Below are 26,726 nucleotides of genomic sequence, written 5' to 3'. Positions count from 1 at the left end.
AGGGAACTGGAAGGGAGGCAGGAAGGAAGGGAAGGAGGAAGGGAGGGTGGAAGGAAGGATAGACAAGTAAGAGGGAAAGAGGAAAGAAAGCATGTGACTACTGTGGGAGACGAGGAAAGACCGGTGTGCTATGTTATGCAGAGGTGTACTTATAACAATTTTATAGACAAATGATACTATTTACAGTCACGCGGGGGGGGGGGGGCGCGAAATGTTTTCTTCTTCCTAGGGGGGGCATGACAGAAAATAATTGAGAAGCACTGCAGTAGTACAACATCGTTGGCTGTGGTGACTATGGCTCATGTGAATTTCAGAAGGGAGGGGATTTGCCTAATTTCATGTAGAAAGAAGGGTGTCAGGCCTGGAAGCCATCTTTTGCATTGGGCCTTCAGGCCTGCCACACTTAATGATGTGGGAAAATGGGAGGGGGGAAATTATATGGAGTATGTGAGATATAAAGTCTAAATAACATTCCTTTCTCAGAGCGTCAAGGACATCTTGCTCACCTGGCGTGGTGTGACTGGGAGGCATCTCCAGTTGGGATGGTGCCTGACTGGGCCATGTGATGGACATGTGGGCGCTGGGCAGGGACTTGAACTTTCACTTGGGTGGGGAAAACCTGGCAGCTTTCAGATTCGGGTTTTTCCAGATGAGCCAATATGACATCTCTAATGAAATGGAACTTTGAGGAAATGCAAGCCTCGGGGTCTTCTTTCGTTATGGGTGTTACTTGGAGCCCTGGCAAAGGGATCTAGAAAGAGAAGAGGAAGGCAGAAGTGGATAAAACATAGAACTTGAAAATCCTAGAATTGGAAAGGGCCATTTAATACAATTTATTTTCAGTGCAGGAATCCAAAATTATGGTACAGGCAGTCCTCAACCACAATTGAGTCCAAAATTTATGTTGAAAAGTGAGACATTTCTTAAATGAGTTTTACAACCTTTCTTGCCACAGTCGTTAAGTGAATCATTGCAGTTGTTAAATTAATCACACGGTTGTTAACTGAATCCGGCTTCCCCGTTGACTCTGCTTGTCAGAAGGTCACAAAAGGTGACCTGGGACACTGCAACCGTCAAAAATATGAACCACTTGTCAAATGTCTGAATTTTGATCATATGACCATTGGGGTGCTGTAACAGTCATTAAGTGTGAAAAAAGGTGATAAGTCACTTTTTCAGTGCCGTTGTAACTGAACAGTCACTAAATAAACTTGTTAAGTCAAATTCCTGCTCAACAGATGTCTGATAACCACTTGAATGCTTCCAATTAAAGGAACTCACCACCTCTCTGCCTAATTGATTCCATGTCAAACTGTAGCAACTTAAGGAAATTTTACACAAGGGAAGCAGAATTTGGTGTATGATAAAAAAAAAATTGTGGGAGACTTCTGCGAGTTACTTCTGACACCGAAGAAAAGAATGGGCATTTTTAGATAACCTGACCTCTGGAAACAATGACTATTATTTTCTGGAGTGTGTGTAGGAGGCAACCTGTACTCCCTCTTGTTGCCCACCAAACTTTTAGGCGCCTAGCACATATTTCCTCACCATTCAGTTGATCAGCCTACAATTGTTAGCAGAAAGAGATAGTTGATTTTTCACAGCTTAAGCTCCATCCCTCCAAATTACTCAAGTGTCCTGCTTTAATGGGATGATATTCAGAGAACATAGTAATGGCAGGAGGGACACATATCCCTTCTTACAGATAGACATTTGCAAGTTTGTGTTAAATCTGGTTGAGTTGAGAGAGAGACCATTCAGAATTTTGATGAAGTTACCAGAGGAACATCAGTCAGAACAGGTAAAAATGAATTGTGAAGCCACCAACAGAAAGGAACCGATGATCACTCGATGAACAATATTTACTGCATGAAGGAAACTATACTCAGCCTCTTTATTTCCCAATATAGCTGTGGTCATCCTGATTTATTTATTGATTCACTTGTTTGTTAGATTTGGAGACTGCCTATAACTCCCAAAGGACTCGCAGTGGCTTACAATACAAAAGGGGAAAAATCAAACAAAAAATATGCATCCAGAAAAGTAAAACAGCCAAATATTCCCTAATCAATAAAAACTAATAATATTTTAACAACTTCCTGAACAATTGTAGAGTCAAAATCATTTGAATTTCTGGGGGATGTTGTTGCAGAGGGCATATGCCACAACAGAAAAGGACATTCTAATTCCTGATACGTGGCATTGTTTGAATGAAAGGATCTACAGCATATATACATTCAGCTTAATCTCCCTAGGTGGGCATAAAGAATCAGAAGCAGCCAAGCTTTGTACATGTAAGGTTTTATAGGTAATAATGAACTGTGCCCAGAAGCCAACTGGTAACCAATGGCCGCTCAGAAAGCAGGGATGGGCATAATTTACTGTATATGTTTATATGTATCCACATACGTAGGTATGTAAAACAGAGATGAAGTTAAGGAGTGAGACAATATTTTTTATCCCAACTTTCCCAGCACACGATACATATTAATGCTTGCAAAGTAATCAAAGTTGAGGTATAACAATGGAACAATGGTTTAAAAATAAGAAAGTAAAAAAAACTTTACCTAGCTTCCATCTTTGATCATTGTTCTGCTCTTGTACTCTGTGGGGGGGAAGGATTTTGTTTCAAAACACAGCTTGTATAAATCAAATGCAATCGACTGGGCTCTCGGAGAGTTGTTGATGGCTGCAGTGCATAGTCAATAAAGTAACTCACCTGTCTTGATTGTTGTAGAAAAAAATGAAGTACTGTACTATACATAATTTAGGGCCATCTGCTGGCCATACAGGGAGGACATTTGGTTCAGTTTTTAAACTGATTACTTTTAAAGAACTGTCTTAAAAAGCTGCGATTGAGGGATTTGATTCAAGGCCAATTCAATAACATCACCAAACTGAGTTTCTGAAAGTCAAATTGAGTTGTCAAATCGATGTGACAATTCATAAAAATCAAATTATCAATCAGAGCCATACATGCACAGTGGCACAGCCATACGACCTCACCCTCCACTGTATGTATGGAGTTTCATCTGTCAAAAACGTTAATAGGCAATCTTTGCAAAACACATGTACTTAAGAGAATCAGCTCATAAAAAATAGCAGACAATTCCTCACACACATTTTGCTCCTGAAGAGCCAGACACCAATTTTAGATTCCTATACCACACAAGAAACAATGCCGTGTTGTTGTTTTTACCTGAATATGGAGCTTCTCGGGGGGAATTACTTTTGAATAAACCTGATGCTGATCCCATTGATTTAGCTTACAGTAATATATGTTTAGAAAGCCAGTTTGGTGTAGTGGTTAAGAATCAGCCTAGAAACCAGGAACCCTTAAGTTCTAGTCCTACTACTTAAGTACAAAGCCAGCTGGATGATCTTGGGCCAGTCACTTTCAGGAAGTGCCCAGGAAAGAGGCAATGGCAAGCTACTTCTGAAAAACTTTGCCAAGGAAACTGCAGTGCGTTTTCAGACAGTCTCCAAGAACCAAACAAAAATGAATAGAAGGGGGTTTCAAATAATTACATCTTTTAAGCATAATTATGAGTTGTTTTTACAACAGATTTAATACGTAAAGGCTTAGTAGCATGAGCCATGGTGGCACAGTGGTTAGAGTGTAGTACTGCAGGCAACTTCTGCTGACTTGCCAGCTGCCTGCAATTCGGCAGTTCAAATCTCACCAGGCTCAGGGTTGACTCAGCCTTCCATCCTTCTGAGGTGGCTAAAATGAGGACCCAGATTGTTGGGGGCAAAATGCTGATTCTGTAAAAACCGCTTAGAAAAGGCTATAAAGCACTGTAAAGGCGGTATATAAATCTAAGTGCTAAGTGCCATTGTTAGTTGCATTTACAAAACACGTTAAGCAGGTTTTTGCTCAGTGTCTTAATTTGATTTATAAACTCATTCCTTATGGTTAGTTTATGGTTGAAAGGTTTGTATGTACCCAGAAAATTTTACAGCTCACAATAGGTAGGAGCTGCTAGCCAAGATTGAAGTTTTTGAAAAAAGTTAAGTAGGTACTGATTAGTACTTGAACTTAGTTGGAAGAATCTCCTGAGTTTTGCTTAGACCATGAATTATGCATGTGTCGATTTTCATGACCAGGCCCAATCAAGCAGTGATGAACCTTTGGGCTGAATGGCTGTGTTCTAGTTTACTACTCTGGCATACTACAAAGCACATCACTCTGATTGTAAAGTTACTAGGCATACCTGTAGGCAAAACATCAGGACATCAGTAAACTGGATTGCAGCCATTCAAATATTCATCACTGTTAAGTACTAGTGCGATTAAGCACTAGCAATGAACCCCAGGTCGAGGTTATAACAGAGCAACCCTGTAAAGTATACGCAGCGTGCGATAGATAAAGCAACCACACTGAATAATGGATAGTAAAGTAACAAAATAAACTTTACTTTTTGAAGAATATAGCAAAATCCATAAACACAGCCAAAAAGTCATACACAGAAAAAACAGTCCAATACTACCAAGATAACTTGGATACAAGTAGCAAATAACTTACACACAGTAAGTAGTAGCAACAGTAGTAACAGTTAGACAGCAGTTATCATACATCAATCAAGAGAGAGAGAGAGAGAGCAACAACATCAGCTGCAATTTAAATGCTGTAATCTACTAATTAGCAAAGCTCCTCTCTTAAAGATACATAACATGCCTTGTGCAATATATTGTCTACCCAACTTGTTGGTTACACCCTAACAATCACTATCAAACTATGAATTTGATAGTAATGCAAGAGGTGATGCAAACCATTTCTGGAGAAGAAAACAATATGGTAGGTCCGTAATATCACCAGGAACAGTGCTTGATGCAAACTTCAAGTAAAGGATATTGTTTGAACATAGTCCTAAAGAACCAAGTGTCATTGAATGCATTCAGACCTAATTTTAAAATTATCCTTTGCCCTTTCTGCTTGCTTTTGAGAATCCCAAGCTCTACCTATCATAAACTATGCTAGGTCATTTTTTTTTAATCTGAGAAGGTCACTGAATCACTTGAAATAGATCAAAATATTTCTTCTCACTTCTATTGTTTTATATTATGTGAATACCCTGGGCCTATTATTCTCTTGTTCTCAATTCCAACAAGAGCATAATAGGTATACAGGAGAAAGGCAGATGGACTTGTCTGATTTTTGTATGTAAGATAATATCCAACCTCTTTTAGATAGCTATGTTCAAATATATATATATATATATATATATATATATATATATGTATGTATGTATGTATGTAGGTAGGTAGGTAGGTAGGTAGGTAGGTAGGTAGGTAGGTAGGTAGGTAGGTAGGTAGGTAGGTAGGTAGGTAGGTAGATAGATATAGATACAGATACAGATACAGATACAGATACAGATACAGATACAGATACAGATATAGATATAGATAGATATAGATATAGATATAGATATAGATATGTGTGTGTGTGTGTGTGTGTGTGTGTGTATGTATGTATGTATGTATGTATGTATGTTACAACCCCTGGTATGACCATAAATATATATATGGTTTTGTTGTATTCGGGTCTTTTCCCGTGTAAGATTGAGATTGTCTTTGCAACATTTCAGCAAGATCTCACTTGCCATCTATTTTAGCCCAAGCTTGAAGATGGCAAGTGAGATCTTGCCGAAACGTTGCAAAGACAATCTCAATCTTACATGGGAAAAGACCCGAATACAACAAAACCAGCATACCTACACCCGTGAAAATCTACGAATATATATATATATATATATATATATATATATATATATATATATATATATATATATATATATATATATATATATATATATATATATATATATATATATATATATATATATATATATATATATATATATATATATATATATATATATATATATATATATATATATATATATATATATATATATATATATATATATATATATATATATATATATATATATATATATATATATATATATATATATTCGAATCCCAGTAAGGGTATGGCTAGCTGATGAGAGCTAATTAGCTCAAAATAGATCTATACTAGTCTCCCTTTATTTATTTATCAGTACAAATACAACACACACATATATATATACATACATACACATACATACATACATACATACATACATATATATATAACACATTCTGTACAATCTCTCCCAGATATGTATGCTCAAGTATAACAAAAGCAGTAACTAAAAACTTTAAAATCTCAGTGATTATTTTAATTAAGAATTACACATAACATATTCAGGAAAATATTTCATATACGAGTAGCAGCTTCTAGAACCTGAATCCAGTTATTAATCATGCATTGAGTAGCTGCACTCCGGTCTTCCTGTTTCTCATTGTCATTCATAATCACCACAACCAAGAAAAAGTGATTCATTTGCAGAGGTTCTGGATTGTAACTACACAGTAGTTACTTATATTTGGATAATAACCTCCAGCTAGCTAACTTATTTTTCCTTGGAAAATGGGTGGGGGAAAGCAGTGCCTGGGATTAATCAAACAACGGTAGCTACAATACAATGGAGAAAATGAATTGGCTATCTCATCTTTACATAGATTAAAATATTGCCTATTATGCAGGAGCCCTAAAGGAGATTCAATTTTAGATGATGAATCTAGAACTTTCTTCATACAAACCATGAGGGTCATTTCCGAAATGCTTTTTTGCGGTTTGGGAAGATTTTTTAAAGCAGAGTTTGCTGGCGTCTTGGAGACATACTTATCCACATGCATTTAAGGAAACAAATGCTCCCTTCTATGACTCTGACAAATGCAAGTTGTTCAGAAATGTGCAGCCTATATGTAGAACGTGACTGCCACTCAGTGGCCATTGGATGCTTTGTTCTAGCTTAGTTGGTTCCGTTTTTTTCTTTTTCTTGTAAGTCTTCCCATGCCATAAAAAGCCGGCAAAACAAAGCTTGAGATCAACACAACTTTCTTTATAACTTGCATATTTGTTTCAATAATTGAAGTATGCTTTTTGAAAGATAGCCGAGTTTCAGTTCATACTTTGATGAGAAAAGTTTGTACTCATATGGAAACTAAATGAATTTATCCCGATGATAACAGATAATGGGACAAAAGTAAGGAAGAGCAGAAGCAGAAAGAAATGAACACACTCATGAGAGAAGCACATTGGTTGCATCTTATTCAAGAACTCCAAAAACCTGGTGCTATGAGCAAAGGACTCTGACAATACCATAACTAGGATTGTTGATGATACCATTCTTCTTATCTTATCTCAAACTCTTTATCCTCATTCCACAGAAGCCTGGATCGCCTGGACTCTGTTGAGATCCTTTTACCACCAAAATTTCCAAGCTGGGAGGAAGAATACAATCAAATCTCAGAAAACCTGGATGAGTCCAGTTGCATCAATCAGGTGAGGGTCAAAATACAACAAAGCACAACAAAAGCCATTTTTAAAGGAAGAAGTGAGACAAGAGAGAAGCTTTTTTTTTCAAAGCCAAAACAAAGGCTGCTTTACAATAGACTTTCCCTTCTCTTTCTCTTCCTACAAGAGACAAGAGCCACAAGAGACTACTACCACAGGGGTATATAGATGAGAATGCAACTAACAATAAATATATTTGAAGGGCATTTATGAAATTTTATCTTTAAAGTCAGATATTTTCTCTACATTTAATCAGCTCATCTATTTTCTGCATGGCATATCTACCTATGCACAGTTCACATATAATATGGTTCCCATATAACCATGTTATACGTACCCCAAATTGCTGGATTCTTCTTAGAAGTTCACAGAAGCACCTGAGAACAGAAAGATGTTGGGCTACATAAAATTTTCAAGTCTAACCCATCACAGTTCTTAATATGTTCTTAAAATATTTCTCTGTAACATATCAATTACTCCACATAACATTGTCCAAACGTTCCTAATAAACATTTAAGATTACAATAATTGCATTAAATGTAGTCATCAAGTGTTGCATATAATAAAATAAGGAATATATTTGTAGCACAGAATTGTCACATAGAGAAATCTAATTCAGAGTTCTGTCTAGATTACCATTTTTTCAGTTATTCCTTTTTCATTCTAAATTATTTTCTAATCACTCTATCTCTCTTGGGTTAGGTCTTCTTGTCCCTCACTTTTTCAGATATTTTTCTCCTTAAAGTTTATTCCATTTTTTGAAATATTGAGCTTCTCCTAAACTTAAGGTAAAGTTCCCCTCGCACATATGTGCTAGTTCTTCCCAAGTCTAGGGGGCAGTGCTCATCTCTGTTTCAAAGCTGAAGAGCCAGCGCTGTTCGAAGATGTCTCAGTAGGCATGTGGCTGGCATGACTAAACTCCAAAGGCACACGGAACACTGTTACCTTCCTACCAAATATTCCTTTTCTACTTGCATTTTTACATGCTTTCAAACTGCTAGATTTGCAGAAGCTGGGACAAGTAACGGGAGCTCACTCCATTACCCGGCGCTAGGGATTCAAACCACCGAATTGCCAATCATTCTGATTGACAAGCTCAGTGTCTTAGCCACTGAGCCACCGTGTCCCTATTCTCCTGAACTTATTTGATACCAAATGAAGTTTGTATAGATAGTCCTTGACTTAGATCATTCTAAGTGATTCTTAATGACCATTCAAATTTATGGCAGTGCTGAAAAAAGTTAATAATGACCAATCCTCTCACTTATGACAGTCACAGTCAAGTGATCAAAATGTGGGTGCATGGCAACTGATACGTATTTATGACATTTGCTGCCTCCCAAAGTCCCATGATTGCCATTTACGAACTTCCCAAGAGGCTTCTAACAAACAAAGGAAGAAGCCAAATTCACTTAACAATTGTGATCCACATACCAACTGTAGCAAAACAGATTGTAAAATCAGGTATGACTCACATAATGACATCACTTAACTGCGATCCTATGTTGAAGACTATTTATTTGACAACAAATTTTTGCTGCCTAAACAAGCACATGATGAAAATGAGGTCTTTATTTTGAGATATTTACAAGAAAAAAGGACTCCTGCCAGATCAGAACAATATTCCATATAATCCAGCATGTAGTCTCGGATTAGAGATTATCCTATGCTTCAAGAAGGCTAATAAATTGAATGGACAGGTTCTATTGTTGATTTTGGCCCAAACAGCCAGTATTTCAATGGAGCTTCAATTTAGCTAATAGCTATTAATGATTTATTTATTTATTTTTATTTATTTGATTTGATTTCTAGACCGCCCCCTCTCCCCGAAGGGACTTTGTTTCTCCCCATTTTACAGCCATCAAACCAATAGCAGTCAGACAGCAAAGTCCCTTGGAATTAAGATAAATAATAATAATAATAAATTTGGATTTATTAGCCGCTCCCTTTCCAGGCAGGACTCGGGGCGAATTGCTTCTCCCAATAAGTTACCTTCCAGGAGGCTTCTGATGAAACTGTGGCTCATAAATGTCAGAAATAGTATAAGAGTATTAAGAGATTAACAGAGTTGGAAGGAACCTTGTAGGTCATCTAATCCAACCCCCCCCCCCCCACTCAAATAGGAGACCCTACACCATTTCTGACAAATGGAAGTCCAGTCACTTCTTGAAAGCTTCCAGTGATGAAACTCCCACTACTTCTAAAGGCAGGCTATTCCAGGGGTTGACTGCTCTCATTGTCAAAAAAATTGCTCCTCATTTCCAGGTTGAATCTCTCCTTGGTCAGTTTCCATCCACTATTCCTTGTCTGGCCTTCAGGTGCTTTGGAAAATAGTTTATATTTGGAAATAACCCTTTCCTCTCTATGGCAGCTCAAATATTTGAATACAGCTATCATGTCTTTCCTGGTCCTTCTCTTCACTAGACTAGCCCTGCCCAGTATAAACAGCACATCTGCTTTATGTTGTGGCACTGATTATTCTTCCTTCCTACAGCTACTTTTAATTTGTAGTGCAATTAGAAAGGAATGATTATACTTTTTTTAATGCAGCAGCATGTGGCATGGTACTGTTCAGATATGGGAAGTTAAATTTCTTCAGATTATAGATATCTGGCAGTTCTACTAAGAGGAAAAGATAGGAAAGGTCAAGATTGCTGTTTTCAGTTCAGTAATCAAGTTGAATGTAGAACTAGGGAAGATCATAATCAGCCTAATAACCAGATGCTGTGGATGGTGAATTAGGCTGAGAGTCAGAGAAGCCATAAACATGAGGAGAATAACACAATGGAACAAGCTGGAATGACAGAGCATGGAAAAATGTGAAATAGAATTTGATAAGCAGTAATTAGATTCTACTCCTTTTGCATTCTTCATTTCCTTATATAATTTTTCAGAATCTTCATACTGTATTTCCACATTTCCAATTACTTTTGTATATTTTCCAAGCAATAAACCCTTTCAGAAGCAAAGAGTGTGCTGCGATGCCTACCACCTGCCCCATCGCTTGTTTGTAAGATGGGAATTATATAGGTTAGATAGGTGATGGATGGATAGAGACCAACAGACAGATGTCCACATGATATTTTGTGCCTTCCTCGTAGCTATTTTCTTAAACTCTGGTGTTCTCATTGGTGAGCATAATGAAATTTCTCTCCAACAACCTCTTTAAGTCAATAATGTCTTGAGAGCATCTGGCCTGGAAGATGCTCATGTAAATCCAATAAACAAACAAACAAGAATCTAGATGGTATAAAAGAAATACCTAAAATTCTCTTTGCAGCCTCTTTCTTCATTGCACCTCATTAATCCTCTGAGACTTGGTCAATGACATATAATCTTTACCAATGGTCTAGTGGAAGTGCAAGGACTAGTGGAAGTTATATTCTGAAATATTGGTAGGGGACAAGATTGTCCCTGATGCTATAATGATCTTGAAATCTTCAACATTGTTAGTCATAAACTTTGAGATCACCATGCCACTTCTAAACCTATTTCAGAGGTTTTCCCACTTGTAACTACAACATGATTATGTCTCTCTTTTTTGTCAGTCTCCATGATGCTACTTTCATTTCTTCCCCAAAATGTTCCTGACACAGTCTTAAATCATCTAGAGCATTTCCAGTTTTAAAATAGTGTTTTCCCTCATAAGCAGACAACATCATGGTAGTTTCAAAGTGGGCACGATATAACATGTTTTATGACCATTCAATTGGTATCATTGATAGCCATCCCTAGGGAGGGAGTTGGTCACTAGTGTGGCCATGCTCCTTTCCCTTCAGTCCCTGGACACACATTCTAATTTGGGTAGTGAAAGAAACTGAATCTTTCAAACCAGCTGATTCTCCTGGTTCCAGAAGATCTTCAAACTATTTCTCAGCTCAAAGACTTGAGTTTGAAAGCAGAGAACATCAGCTTATACTTATAGGGACTTGATGGGCTGTACCATAGGGGAGAGAGAGGAGGGATGCTTTACTTGTAAGACATGCTGCTGTTCACCATAGGTTTAATGTGCTCATCATCATAGTTATTTATCAGAGGCGGATTTCTACCGGTTTGCACCAGTTCGGTTGAACCAGTAGTGGTAATTTGGCCTGGGTCACAGAACTGGCAGCAACCCAGGCTGGCCACGCCCCTGATACGGTTCCCCAGTCTTTGCTGCCATTGCCGACATGTTTTTTATTAGCTTTTCATGGTCTTTGCACACACGCAGAACAATTTGCAGTGAACTGCACACACACAAAGAGCATGCAAAGTGAACTGGTACCAACGCAGCTAGGAACCCACCCCTGTTATTCATGCATAGAATTGGGGGATCAACATTGTCTCAACTGTGCTAGAGATTATGGGTGATGGACAGCAAAATAAAATCTCATGGTAAGATTCAATTATGACTTATAAAAGCATTTTTGTTTTTGTGATGTTTGTCAAAATTTTCATTTGTATGTTTCTCAAATTATTTTTCCTATAAAATCGTTTGCGAATTTTCTGGAAAAAAATGCCATATTAGTTTTGTCCAGTGAGTAGCAAATGTTGTCCATGTCCTGGATAAATTCAATGAAAAATGAATTACTTTTTATTGACTCTCCATTAAAATGAACAGTTATGTTAATCTGTCTTAAAATTCAGGTGGTAGCCTTGCCCCTTGCTTGTTCCTCCCAACAATAAGTATTTCCTGAGGGTGGGGCTGATGTTGCTATGACACAACATGCAATCTTGGAGCTCCAGGATTGCTGTCGATATCTCTGCTGCTGGATGGTCCTTTTGGACCTAAAAAGTCCCGTAGAGATGGTGATAGAGAAGGGCACGTCCTGCTGATCTCAGGGACATCGCAAAGTCCCTGATTGATCCAGGAGAGGCAGCCATTGAAGCTGCAGAAGGCTGGGACAGCCCCTGATGGAAGGAAAACAGGAGAGAGAGTGTTTCAAAATGGTGAGATAAATTTTTACCATTAGAGAAGAGAAATTGTAAGTGAGGACCATGGAGAGGATGTTCAAAAGCTTTGTTATAAAAGATAAATAATTCTATATAGAATAGAATATAAAGATGTAGTACTATTGGATGATTTCAGGATGATGTAAATGCCATAATATAAATTTATCCTAAATTTAGAATATTTTACATAAAAAGGATGTAATAATAGCTATAGTCAAATGAATGTTTAATAACCATAACAATTGTATATGATATATATTAGAATAATGATATGAGTCTTTATGTAAATTGCAAGTGAAGACTATTGTGAGAAAGCACAAAGGTTTTGTAACCAATCGACACACTGTAAGTGATTGGAGAAGGATTTTTATTTTGTGTGTGTTTATGACTGTTTGTTTTATTTTTGTCTAAAAAGAAAAACTTAAAAAAATAAGTATTTCCTAAGTTACATATGTTTTTAGGCTTTTCAAAAAAAATTTGGGCAAGCTCCTAAGAATAAATATTTTTCTTTAGACTAGCTACTGGCTAGAATGTCCTTGGGCCTACTACACTGTATGCCTGACTATAGTTAGGAACCTACCATGGAGTAATAGAACATTAGGTATGTGATAACATTGAGGGAATATAAAATAGTGGTTGCTATCTAGTGCTAATTAGAATACTGTTGCTGCCTTCTGCTGTCAATTCAGTTTGAGTCTGAATTAAACAGGGGTGGGATTCAGCCGGTTCGGACCCGTTTGGGCGAACTGGTAGTTCCGGTGAGCAGTTGGCCCGGCCCTGCCCCGCCCCCACCCCTGCCCTTTCCTGTCCTATATTTCCCTGTTTTTTTAGCTCAGCTGATTCGCACGGCACAGCTGATGAGCCGCGCATCAGCTCTTTTACTCACTGGTGCTGACATAGAAGGGAAGTGTTTATGCTTAAAATGGACAGTTTTTGAACACTGAACACACATGCAAAGTGCACATTAGGTGCGTGTATGTGCAAAACACGCATGCACACGCAAAGCACGCGCTCACCAAACCGGTTGTTAAACTGGTTGCATTCTACCACTGGTCCTAAGGATAACTATTGTAAGTAAGATACATCCGGATATAGTTCAAGGGACTTTTCAAGCCTGGAGCTAGCTTTGCACTTTTAACCAGCTTGTTATAAATTTATCGCTGTTGATATAATAACATCAGTGGCATTCCAATGTATTTTGCAGCAAACTTGATAAACCTTAGGGTCAACTTCCTAATAATCCGTAAGCTAAGGTTTTAAATTATACAAAGATGTTCTGCTTCTACTTTTAGAACATTGTGAGAACTCATGGTGCTTGACTGTCCCTAAAAGATTTAGATCTAGTTCTTAAGATCAAAATGTACTCTAAATTATAATGTTCAGAATCAGAGTGCAAAAGAAGAGGGCTATTTATTATATCTATGTCTGGAATGTAATCAAATAAAATAGGTGTAAATTTGTAAATGTAAATGAAATAGATTTAGTGTTTTCCCTGGCCTCATTCAAGGAGAAGAAGCATAGAAGGCCTCTTAAAAAAAGGTCCAGTTAATATTTACAAGCGATATCCTAAATCATGAACTATCCAAAATAAATGCTTAAATATAGTCATGAAACATGACCTTTATAAAAGTGATAAGGATCTTCACATTAACGACATGAAGCTTTCTTAAGCTGTTTCAACATGTAGCATAAATTTTGTAATTTGGAAAAAGATGTCCACCGTCTGCATAAATAAGATTTCATTTGATAACCAGTTTAATCTCCACACAGGCATCTGAAAACAGGTTTTCTACTGAAAAGACAATGAATACCACATAGCACTAAGAGGAACTTGGATTGACCCTAGTACTTTTCAGAATTGCTCATTGAGGTTAACTTTCTCAACTTCATAAATCATGCTTGGATTCAATGCTTATTCCCAAGTTGTTAAAACTGGGAAGAAGCCTTCAAACAAGCAGTCCTCCCTCATCACTTTCCATCCATCTTTTATATGCCAATTTCCACATTTTATCTTTCTTTGAAATTTATCTCAAATACAGGGTTTGCAGTGATAACTAATTAAAAACGGCAATTGTCCTTTTTTTTCATTTCTGGGATATACACCTTGTCAAAGTAATCAGGCTTAATGTCAACTGGGGCATACTTATACAAATGACAAGATCTTCTGGACCAAGCAATACTGTCTCTTATGAGATGTTCATTGGATGAGATTACATAGGTATTGAGTGGGGGGAAGGATTTAAAAAGTTTGAACTAATTGAAAGCCCCACTGATAAAACCAACAGTTGACATGTTTTTAAATCCAGCAACAATTTTTTCCATTTAATACATTACAGGCACACTGCTAAAAAATAGTTTTAAGTGTACCAAAAAGCAGAAACATAAAATTGGTTGGCTGTTTTTACTTTTAACATTTCCTCAAACACAAGTTTCCAGATTTTGAAAGTAAATAGTCATTACTAAGTCAAATTGAATTCTTTAGGAGAATAATGGCTAACCTTTTTGTCGTCGTGTGCCGAAAGTGTGTGCATGTGCATGCGACAGCCCGCACCCATAATGCAATGCACGTGTGACTCTTCCTGTGTGCGCCCACCCCTGCACATGTGTGCATGACCCTCTCATGCTCCCCCTGCCCCCCTGTGCCTGCGTGTGCGACCCCCGTGACCCATTTTGGGCCTAGTAAAACCTCCCTGCAGTCTCCTGGGAGCAAAAATGGGCCACGAGTGGGCCATCCCTCCCCCCATGTATGCAAGCATGTCTCCCACATGCACCCCATCCCCCTCACATGCACAGCAGAGACTCCAAAATCAGTCGGCAGGAGGCATGTGTGCATGTGTGGTGAAGCTGAGGGCTCCGCGTGCCACCTGTGGCACGCATGTAATAGGTTCGCTATCAAGGGTCTAGCCACCATTGCCTCACCATCACCGCCTCTCTCTGGCCATCTCAATGCAGGACAAGTCACCCTGCAACTCACACAGGGTGGACAATTTTTCCACAAGGAGGAGAAGGTGGTGGTTCCTCTCGCTTCTGGCATTCTCCCATGGCGAGCTGTCCCATGGCAAGGGCAGGAGAGAGAGGAGGAGGAAAAGGAGGAGTAAGTTTCCTTCCCCTCTGGCATTCTCCCACAGTGAGTTCTCCCACTGCGAGCTGCCTGGGGCAAGCCAGCCAGGCTGGTGGCAGCAAGTTTCCCCTTTCCATTAAGAGAAGTGCATGCAGATCTCATTACAATTTGTGTGTGTGATTCTACAATGAGATAGGCTTAGGTAAACAAAAACCATCCACTGCTGCACTCCACTCTTGGCTGAAAGCATGCAGGGTTTTATATGAATACCGCTTCACTTAGATAGCTAAGGCTGACATTGGCTGATGCCTTTATGGTAGAGTTGATGGAAATGCTATAAAGCTGTTAGCATTTATTTCTTGTTAAAGTACAAGAAATAAAATGTATAGGTAGACAGGTCTATCCCTCAATACCTATTTCAAGGGAAGCTGAAGGGAGAAGATCAGTTTATCTAATCCATCACTTTAATAATTGGAGGATAGCACTCTTTGTTATTTGATCTTTAAATTCCCATCTTTTAAATATATAAATACTTCTACCAAATCCATCTGAGGTTTGTAATCAATATAACATTTCAGTGCAATGCAATTCAGATGCATATTTGTAATCAATATATTCTAGTTAAATTCTTTTTGCTGTTTTCATCTTTCTTCATATATCTGAGTGGTTAACTCTATGCAGATATAGTTAGGAGGAAAGGAAAGGAATTCAATACATGTGTTAACAGTAGCCAGACTAAGTAGGGAGCGGAGAGACTGTTTAACATTAAGAATCTGCTTTTAATCATAACTAGGATTATAGTCCATATTATCTTACACCGCGCTCAGTGTGTTTTCTGCCTTGATAACCCTATTCAAAATTTGGTAGAAGAGACAACTAAAATGCTCAATAACTTTAATGACTCAGTTCTTACAGTGAGGAAAAATTCTGCCCCAATATTGTGGAGTCAAATATCTTGGTTGTGTTTCAAAAATACTATTTTCAAAGAATATCATTTATATTTAGATTTCATTCCCTATCAGTTTAGTGGAAATCAGAGAGAAAGCTATTTGTCTTATGGAGAGTTAATTTTGTTGAAATGTTAATTGTATCTAGGGATGTAATCTGTTAAATTTTGTCTTGCTGTGTTTGATTAGTTGTCAGAAGAGCAGCTGATTCTTCTGGATGTGGATGTCACAGGTTAAAATTGTTCCATGGTTGCCAGTGTCACTTTGTGGATCTGTTGAATGCTTCTGTAGCAAAGCAGTGAAATCCCAATCCCTTATGCTTTAATCTTCTCCAACTCTTTCTTCCAGATATTTGGACAATCCTCATTTATTCCACAGATATTTACACAAGAAGATCAGGTACCGTCTATCTGACACTCTTCTAATGCCCCTTAACACAATACTATACTGAAGTTACTTTAAATATACTAAGATGAGAGCAAAAAGAAAAGCAAGATGTAATTCTTCTCAATATTGGCATTTTTTACTAAATTTCTATTTAAAATGCATCTATTAGGAAGATTATGTGCAAGAATTCATAGAATAAAGTATACAGCAAGAAAAATTAATTAAAAATTGTGCATCTGAGTTGGAAGGTGCTGACCCATTTTCATGCAGATTTTAAGAAAATTCAATGGGATAGAATCAACTTATGCTTGAATAAAATGTGAAATTTACCAAAAGTGAAATGTGGATTTATTCCTTATATTTATTACATAAAGTTCTGACATTTCCTTTTTCTTTTCAGCTCACTTTTTATTGAAAGTGCTTTTCCCTTTTTGCCTTTCAATGAAACCACATCAACTATCATATCAATCTTTTCATAGTATAGATTGATATGACTAAAGATCAATACATTTGAACGGCAACTTATGAAGTGTGAGATAGAAACAAAGTCATCAAGAGGCCAGGAAAAAAAAAAGTGGCTAGGAAGGTTAAAAGAGCAACCATATCACTCAGTTTACTATTACTACAGTATTGGGGATCAATGCCAAGTCTGAATGACAAATATCATGCCCAAATAGCCCAGAGACAGAATTACAATTGAAAAGAATGAGGGGTAAAGACCATCTAGAATATGATGGGAAGTATTAGGTCTAGCATGTAGCAGCACAACAAATAATTGGGGGGGGGGGAGGAAGTCTATAAAATGTTGAACTTTGAGAAATTAAAAATGCAGGCCTTAGTAAAATGGATAGGATGTATTATTTCTAAGTATAAACATGATCCAGGATTAGAAGATTTGGATTTTCTCACCAGAGATTATAGATGAAAGCTTAAGAGTTCTAAATTTCTGGTTTAAAAATATATATATTTTCCATATCACTGCCTTGGTGTGTTAATGTTCTCGATTATGAACATTCCATGGATCCATGTAATGAGAACCTCAAATCATTTTATCATAGCTGTGAGCTAATTTCATACAACTCTTCTTGTTGGTGAGCCATCAAGCTATATTCCATCCAAAAGATGCATACAGGGTGATCCAATGCATGCTTGCTGAATTTCCATAATTTGTTGCTGCCTTAATTATAATACAAAAATAAGCATCTTGTATGCCAGAATTATGTAAAATGTGCAGTTTTGTTGTTAGTGGAAAACAAAGAAATCTTGCCTTGTACCACCACCACCACCCCAAAAAAAATCAATTAGTAGTTGAACAGGTGATATGCAGCAAATGTACTCCATACAGGGCCTATCCAAAATCTTTTTATAGATTCTGGAGCCCTATAAGATTCAGAAGCAAATCACTGAACTACCAAGAGGCTATTTCCCTCTGACTTTTCAGCTGAAAACAAAATAAAATAGAGGGTCATTGGCGTGTTAAACCTCAGATAGGCTTAATACAGCTAGAAAATTGAGGGAAAATATCCATCTTTTTCAACAGGACAAGACTCTCAAATCCCAGAATTCCTGTCTTTAGAGATGTCATTATGAATAGCCTTGTCCATCGTGGCCTTCAGCTGCCCCAAATTAATAAATAATAAAAAGCAAGGCATCCCTTGGCAATGAAAAGTTGACATGAAATAAATATAATAAACATATTTACAGTAAAGAGAGTTTATGACATATAGAGAACTGGTGACACTGTTGATGAAGAATGACCAGCTGTGTTCTTGCAGGCAACAGAAGAAGAGCTGAATGATCAATATGAAGGTATGTGTGAATCGGCTTACAGTGAAGCAGAATCAGCTGCTGTGGAAGTATTGGACCTGCCTCTTCCCAGCTACTTCCGTTCCCGGAGCCACAGCTACCTCCGAGCTATCCAGGCAGGTTGCTCTCAAGAAGAGGATACAGTGTCTGTCCAGTCCCTCTCGCCACCCCCAGCCAGCACCATCAGTGGCAGCCAGACACTTCCCAGCAACAACAGTAAGTCAGATTCTCTTTTCTTTTCTTTTTACTGTACTTGGGGTATACGAAGCTAAACAATTTATTTGGCATGGCTTGGGAAGTGTTTGATGAGCCTGGAAAGAGAATTTGGAAGAAAAAAAAAAGTAACAGAAATTTGTAGGAAATGTAGTCCAGAACAGACTGAGACAGAATGATAAACTGATTTTCCAGAATTAAAATTTCCTTCAATTAAAATGTCACTCTTGTTTTTATATATTAAGTAGTGGCTTTTCAATGCAGCCTTTCCCAAGATAGTGCCATCCAGCTCTATTGCAAGTACAATTTCTAGAATTCCCACTGGCCATGCTAGCCAAGAATTCTGAACTTTGCCATCCAACACTTCTTTGGAATTATTGGAAAAGGATGCTGCCACACACAAAAATATATTCAGAATTGCTTAAAAGTATTCTTCCATCAGATAGATGATAGATAGATAGATAGATAGATAGATAGATAGATAGATAGATAGATAGATAGATAGATAGATAGATGATACATAGATAGATAGATGATAGATAGATAGATAGATAGATAGATAGATAGATAGAGTGTGTGTGTGTGTAAGAGAGAATGGAGAAGGAGGGAGAGAGAAGTGCAAGGGATGATGTGACTCATATAAATTTTATCCAGACAAAATGAAATATTTTTGGTAGGAATAAGTGCCACTGAACATAGTGATAGTTATAAATCAACTAGCCCTAGGCCAGCAATGCTAAACATATGTATTAGATTATTTTATAATGGATTATAAATTCTCTTACATACAGTGAAAACGTTTAACAAACAAATTTGATCAATAATAATAATAATAACAACAACAACAACAACATTAACATTAACATTAATAGGACTAGCATTTCATGTTGGCCGTGTCATATCTGCTCTTCCAAATTGCTTAAACTATAATAATTACAAGGATACTCTTTTGTAACTGTGATCTCAGATAGTAACTCTGCCTTATAACTACAATTGGATTACTGCAAATTGCATTTATCTAAATCTTGCTGAATGAAGCAGAAGATGGTCAAGGTGATTCTGGGCCATAAGCAATCTGGCAAGAAAAGCGGAACTCTCCCTTTGGGTTCTGCCAGGTAGCCACTTCTTATAGAGATCTGAACTGTGTTGCTTATCCTACAGGAAGATCTCACCCAGCAATTTTTGAAAGTAATCTAACTGTTGTGGAAAACTAAAGGCAGGGCAATCAGCCAATAGATCATCCTTCCAGTCACCAGGCAAATTTTGGGAACAGGGTGGAAGCAAAGATTTACTTCTGAACTGGAAGAACTACTCCCCTTCCTAAAAAGAAATACCCTTGTTTCTTGGGGGAAGTTCTTTGCAAAGTTCTCTGGTTTCTTGACAGTGCTTCACGGAAACTCTATGTTAGCACTGAGAGGGAACTGAAGCTCAATAGTGTATAGCAGATTTATTTCATGTGATAGAAGTTCTAACTTTCACCTCACCTTGCAATAGCCCCTCCGTTCCGGTCTCTTATTTTTCTCTTAGCTGGATTTGGGTCCGGTATTTTGAGCCTGGGTTGAAAAAAAGTAACACACTGGGAGAGAGACTGCAGGAGCATAGAAGTGGGTGAGCAGAAGTCTAGTTTCTTTTCTCAAGGACAATTGCAACCCTTAGTAGTGACAGCAATATTGCTCCTGAACGAGCCCAATGGGAGGTCTTCTCTCATGATGTTTTCCTTGAAATTTCATTGAAATATGGAAATTAGGAGGGGAGACTGCAAACTGCTAAAAAAAATGACAGCATAGTGACAACCAGGACATCAAGGATACTTTTTGACTAGGCAAAAACTTAAGTAAGTGTAAGAATAACAGATTATGTTATGGTTGTCTTCTCCTTTTTAAGGTAGTTCTAAAGTACAATCCCTTTCATCAAAACGAATGACTAGAACTGATGAAAGTCTCTTTCATCAAACTGAGTGAGAATTGGATTTTTTTTAAAAAAATCTGCATTCTTTATTAAACACTAAAGGAAAGCATCTTGCTAGATTGCAACTATTTATCTATTTTTGCTCTTTGGGTGTTTGGCATCCACAGTCCATCAGCACCAGTGTTTTATATTATTTCCTATCCACAAGTATTATGTTTCTGAGTGTCAAGTTTATAATAATATGAAGCAGTAGGTCAGTTTGTAATGATAGGTCCTTTGAAAATTCCATTCCCATTGATTCATAACAAAATCTTGTCATGTGGCTAAGCTAGCTATGATGAGGGACACGAAAAGTTCTCAAAACATCTGCTTGAGCACAGCGCAATTCCAAGTCTTCTTCCACCCTTAATCCTTTAACTCATTGCTAAAAACTTTCCCCAACAGATGGGTGGAACCAGACCCACAGCAACTACTTTTCTGCGGACTTCATTGATTGCAGCAGTGGAAAGTCATTTGAAGTGTATATCTCAAGATCTTATCCCAGATATGGAAAGAGATAGCCTGCCACAATTTGTGGTATATATGAAGCAATTCCATTATTAGAGCTAAGAAAGTTTGTCAGGATAGGGCAGCGCTAGGGTCCAGAAGTCCAATGAGAATAATTCACAAAAAATTAACTCCAGATGTTTATCATCTTGAAACAAATGAAGTGATGTATGATGCAATACAATGCCCTTTGAATTGTAAGTCTAAAATTACCGAATTGCACCATCGAGAGGCAAAAGGATGAAATATGGTTAATACATCTCAGGAGGACAGAACACAGCTGTTGATGATTGTGATGAAATTTTGACTAAGCCTTGGAATAGGAACTCCTTAATAAGAACGGAGTATTATAAAACTTTGAAAAGAGACGATTTAGAGAGGATGCAAAGTGCTTAGAAAAGTTCTATCTGTTCTATCAATCCAGAATGCAAAACATAATAATCTTAAAATTACAGAAAGGCATATTATACTTCAGTTAACAATAAGAGCTGCTCAACATTAAAAATAATTACCTAGAGAATTTGAATCCTCAAAGGCTGAATTCTAGCCAAGAAAAGCCAATTATCATCTTAACTGAGCCCAAATATCAGAACATTTCCCATGGCACATTTATTGTATTGGGCTTGCTAGCTGATGGTGGAGTACCTTTCGAAATAAATTTGCCTGTATGGTTCTGGAAGCATTGAAATAGTTATATTTTTATTGACCGTGTGCTTTTATAGAGGCTTTACAGTGAGTTAATGTTCCATTTTTTATCACCTCTTCATAGTGTATAGATAGTGGTTATGTTTCTTTCTTGGGGTGGGCATTCCAACTGATACAATTTACACAATATCTAGAGTTTGTGTGCCAACCTATAAAGTCCACTAAGATACTGTTGTCCCTTTGCTTGTTATTTCTAAATGAGCTATATACTTGCAATTGTATTGGTTTCACTTGCTCACCTGCCACTTACCTCCTGTGGCCAAGTTCCTAACAGGCCATGGACTGGTACCCATCTGTGGCCCAGGGGTTGGAGTCCCCTAGAATACCTCATATGTGATAGGAATCAAAATGTGTACATGTATTACAGAATAGCAAATAATTATATATGAACATTAAGTATATAATAAACATTAACTCAAATATCTTCTCTATAAGTATAAAAAATCTGCCCATCTTTAGTCATGCTTATAAACAGTCTCTCTAACATGGTATCCACAAATGCCAATAATTGACACATTTATGATAAAGTCAGCCCCTTCTAACTTTATCATAAAAAGAAAACTATCTTGCTTGCAGTAAAACAACAGATCAGCCTCCAAAATCCCATTCCTATCAAGGAATGACTCTATTGTAATGCATAGCTATAGCCCATTGACTTCTTTCTAAGTGTGCCTACCTGCCAAGAAAAAAGTCAATGGAGCGAAATGGGAAAAGTAGCAGAGGGCTTTCTTGAATATCTGCCTTTAATAAAGAAAGCTAACCTTCTCTTGCCTGACTTTCTATATTGGGGTGGGGTGTTGTTTGGGGTGGGGAGTTCAAAGGAAAGCAAAGGAATGTAATTAGGCTGGGTAGTAAAAGAAACATCAGGACAAGTCAGTTCCCCCAAAATTCCAGAAATGTGGCAAAATACCATCTGTCACTGACAGTGCACAGGCCAGAGGCTGGTATATAAAATGTGGCTATCATTTTTGCAGTTAATTCATCCAGGAGCTACCATAAAGTATGATTATGATGTGCTATCCACTGCACTTCAGTTCTGTCAAAAAAAAAAGATTGGTGCCACCTATATAATCCACAACCATCCTCCCATGGTGGTTCTTTCATAGATGATATCTCCAATATTTTTTATATGAGATTATGTTGTCAGATTTTTATTTAGAAGTTTTCAGATATAGGGGATTGCTATTGTTTCTAAAGGCATCTTTATTAAATTACACAGGAGCTGTGTATTTTTGTTAGTTTTGTTGTTTGTAACTCTGGTTGTCTTTTACTGTTTTTATTCTGCTTTAATTGTAACTACACAGGGACATTTATGTAAGATGGGCAGCCAATACCGTAAATAATTAAATTAGTAAATAAAAAAAACAGAAAGTTCTACCACCTTTGTGTTATCTATCATATTTGTATAATAATTACCTCTCAACCCCTTTATCCAGGTTGAACAGGACAGGACTCGGAACAGATCATGTAGCATTCTACCCAATAGTATTATTCTCCAAGTCAATGTGAATCAATTTGTGAATACTGAGGTGATTCCATCTAAAAAAATTTTTACTTGCCCATAGTTTACAACTTTATTAATGAGCATATCATGAGTGTCTTTAAAAATGCTAGAGGTCGAGACACTTATCCCTGTAGGAAACTTTTTAAAGTTAGCCTGGCATAATTATTAATGACAAGTTCATGCTGGCTCTTGTTAATTATGGCCTTTTTATCTATGTGCTTAGAAACATGTTGTTTAATTGTTTGCATGAAGGCCTTGCCCAGTACAGATGTCAATTCCTTGTGGTTTTGAAAGAATAGGCTGAAACAGACATTAACAAACTGGAGAGTTCAGAGGAAGGCTATCAAAATACTGATGGGATTGGAAAACAGATTCTGTGAGGAACAGTTAAAGGAATCAAGAATGTTGTAATTCTTCTGGCCCCGAACACTGAATTCATCTGAGTCTTAATTCATGTACTAGTGAGTTTTTAACTCATTCAATTAAGGGTCCCCTTTGTCTAGAATTGCAGCTCCTTCCTTTCACCAACTTCACAACAATGGCCAGCTAAGGTCTTGTTTCTCTTCTGAAAGAAGAGATTCTTCCCAGACCTGTACATATCTTTTTCTTTCTGATTTATTTAAATAAGCCCTTTTTATGTTCTGGACATTTCTCATAAGCCTCAGTTGATTCTGAGCTTTAACCTTTCTGGCATGCAATGACTTAGGGGGGCGCTAAGAGGCAAGGGGGCGGCAGGGGGGCACTAAGAAGCAAGGGGGGTGGCAGGCGGCAGAGAAGGAGCTGTGCTGAGCCTACAGCTTCAGATGGCCAGCCTGCCATAAATGCCCTTTCTTCATTGATCTACTCGATGCTACCACTGCTGCTTCTCGCTGCTGCTGCTGTCCGCTGTCTAAGCAACAGCAGAATCGATCCTAACTATCAGTGGCCTCAACCACCACCCAGCAAAAGAGAGGGGGGGAGAGAGGAAAAACATACAGAGAGTGTGCAACCGAGCAGGAGGGGAGGGAGTCGAAACAAGTAAATCAGAAGACACCAAGCTGCCCCCATGCAGCGGCTACGTACACGCCGCTCAGGCTTTTTTCCTCCCCCCTCTCCAGACCGAGCGCAATGGCTCAGAATATGCATGCTCCCTGAGCCCGCCGCAGACATGGGCCACTCACATCTTCCCCCCTTCCCGTCCTGTTGAATGGTTGCTTCTGGCCTTTTGCATACCGCGCATTCCTCGAGGTAGCCAGTCAGTCGGCACACGCTCCGCCGATCCATGCACTGTGCACCAAGGATGGCAGTATCGTGTTCCGCAGGCAGGGAGCCCTCTTTTCTGCAGGCGCGCGAAGGGCGATCCCAGGACCGGGGATCCCCATATGTGCATGTGGCAACTAAAATCCTCCGGCGACACAAAAAAGGGGATGGTGGGTGGTGTTCCTTGGGTGGGAAGGGGACAGCAAGGCAATGGCCGAAGGGAATTTCGACCTGGGCGACGACAAAGCAAGTTTTGCAAGAACTCCAGGGGCACACTGGTAGAAAACGGGCTGCTCTTTTTAAGTGTCTTTTAAGACAAACCATCACCCAAAACTACTGTAAACTAGAGCCAGGAGTTAATGCCACCGAAAAGGCTCCTCTGATACTGTAATAGGAGAGGAGAGGAAAACAGTTCTGATGCTTTTAGAGCAGTGTCTCTCAACCTTGGCAACTTGAAGATGTCTGGACTTCAACTCCCAGAATTCCCTGGCTGGGGAATTCTGGGAGTTGAAGTCCAGACATCTTCAAGTTGCCAAGGTTGGGAAACATTGCACTCTGCTAAGTGACTTAAAACCAGACATTGGGAAACTGGTATCACTTCATCAAGCCCATCCATCACATTAAGAATTTACTGAACAGTGAAGTAGTTACTAAATTTTACTAAGTTTACTAAGTTACTAGTTACTAAGGTTTTTGATAAATGACTATCAGACTTTGAAAACCTGGTATCACTGGATCATGTTCAACAATTTTGTTGAATTAACATTAACTAAAAAGGTTTTTAAATTGGATTTTGAATAAATGTGCAATTAATTGTTATAGTTTTGAATTTTCCTGTTACAAAATGCCCACCAAGCCACGCCCACAGAACCGGTAGTAAAAAAAATTGAATTCCACCACTGGATGGGGGGCACTGAGGATCAGTTTGTAGCACCAAGGGGGCGGTGGACTGAAAAAGTTTGGGAACCACTGATCTACATGCTCCAGTTTGTAAATCTCTTGTGCAGGTACAATATATACTTTATGTACAATGCAAACTGTTCCCTTTCTGTTGAATTCTATTCCACCTGAATAAGATATAGCCTTCTGGAATCAAAATGCCACCACCCCACCAAATTTCAATGCTGCCTATTACATTGTATTTCGTAGCATGTTAAGTCTCATAAGTTTGTGTCCCACATTTTTTTCTTTTTTGTTATTTCATCATTTCTTTCCATGATGTTCATATTTTGTTATTGGCTGCGGTTTCTTGACTTGCTATTGCTTATATAATATTACAAATGTAAAAATACTTGAAAAACATGAAAGCATTTTGCAGCACTTCACATAGTGCAATCATTCCGGTAAATGCATATAAGCAAATGAGTTCAAGCCACAGGAACATTCTTCGTCCAACTCTGACTCACAGCAGTTTTAAGTGCATAGATTTCTTCTCCTTTTTGTTCCAATCACCCCTCCAAATGAGCTCTACAAAAACTCTGGGCAACGTGAAGAGGCTGCAGAGAAAAGAAAGGATTTAATTTTTTTTACAGAGGGGTTTATTTTACTGCCGGAGAGACTTGTGGATAGAATCACACATCTGATTGATATAATGTTTCCTTGCTGATTTGCTAACTTTTGCCTTCTGCCTTTTTAGTCATTCTTATTAGCACAATTAATGCAAGATTAATACAAGATGGTTATTGGTTACCACAAAAAAAAAAACCTTCTAAATGGACTACAACTCCCATCATTCAGTTGGAACCAGAGTTGGCCATATTTTCAAATATTTACAATTAAGAACAAAAATGGTATGTCTGTGTATAGTTTTATTAGTTACAGAATACTCTATTGCTGCAGCAGAGTTCCTATAAATAAAGAGGAAAACCACAATAAGCAGATAAAAGTTAGACAAAAGCTTAAATTTGGTACTTTTAATGTTAGCTGAAGTTCAACAGGCTTAGCCAAATTCAACACTTTGATTCCATTAAGACTAAGCACAGGAGCATAACTACAGTTCCTTGGGTCCCAAAGCAAAGTTCTCAGATTGGACTGAGAGAGTTGTTAGGGTGTGAATTCTGCCCTGAATTA

At 38.0% G+C, this 26,726-nt stretch overlaps 1 protein-coding gene across 1 annotated transcript in view; it reads left to right on the top strand.

The window, feature by feature from the left end:
- The window catches only part of DLGAP4 (DLG associated protein 4), a 328,200-nt gene that overhangs the window by 231,901 nt on the left and 69,573 nt on the right, over positions 1-26,726 (top strand). The window contains exons 4-6 of the mRNA XM_081947857.1: positions 7,282-7,396; positions 16,697-16,747; positions 18,511-18,757. Coding sequence (XP_081803983.1) covers positions 7,282-7,396; positions 16,697-16,747; positions 18,511-18,757 — 413 coding nt within the window. The remainder of the gene's footprint in view (positions 1-7,281; positions 7,397-16,696; positions 16,748-18,510; positions 18,758-26,726) is intronic.

Source organism: Natrix helvetica (genome assembly GCF_964273705.1).
Source record: "Natrix helvetica genome assembly, chromosome: 3".
Lineage (NCBI taxonomy): Eukaryota > Metazoa > Chordata > Lepidosauria > Squamata > Natricidae > Natrix > Natrix helvetica.
The sequence above is the reverse complement of the archived record's forward strand: the minus strand, read 5'-3'. Positions and strand labels throughout refer to the sequence as shown.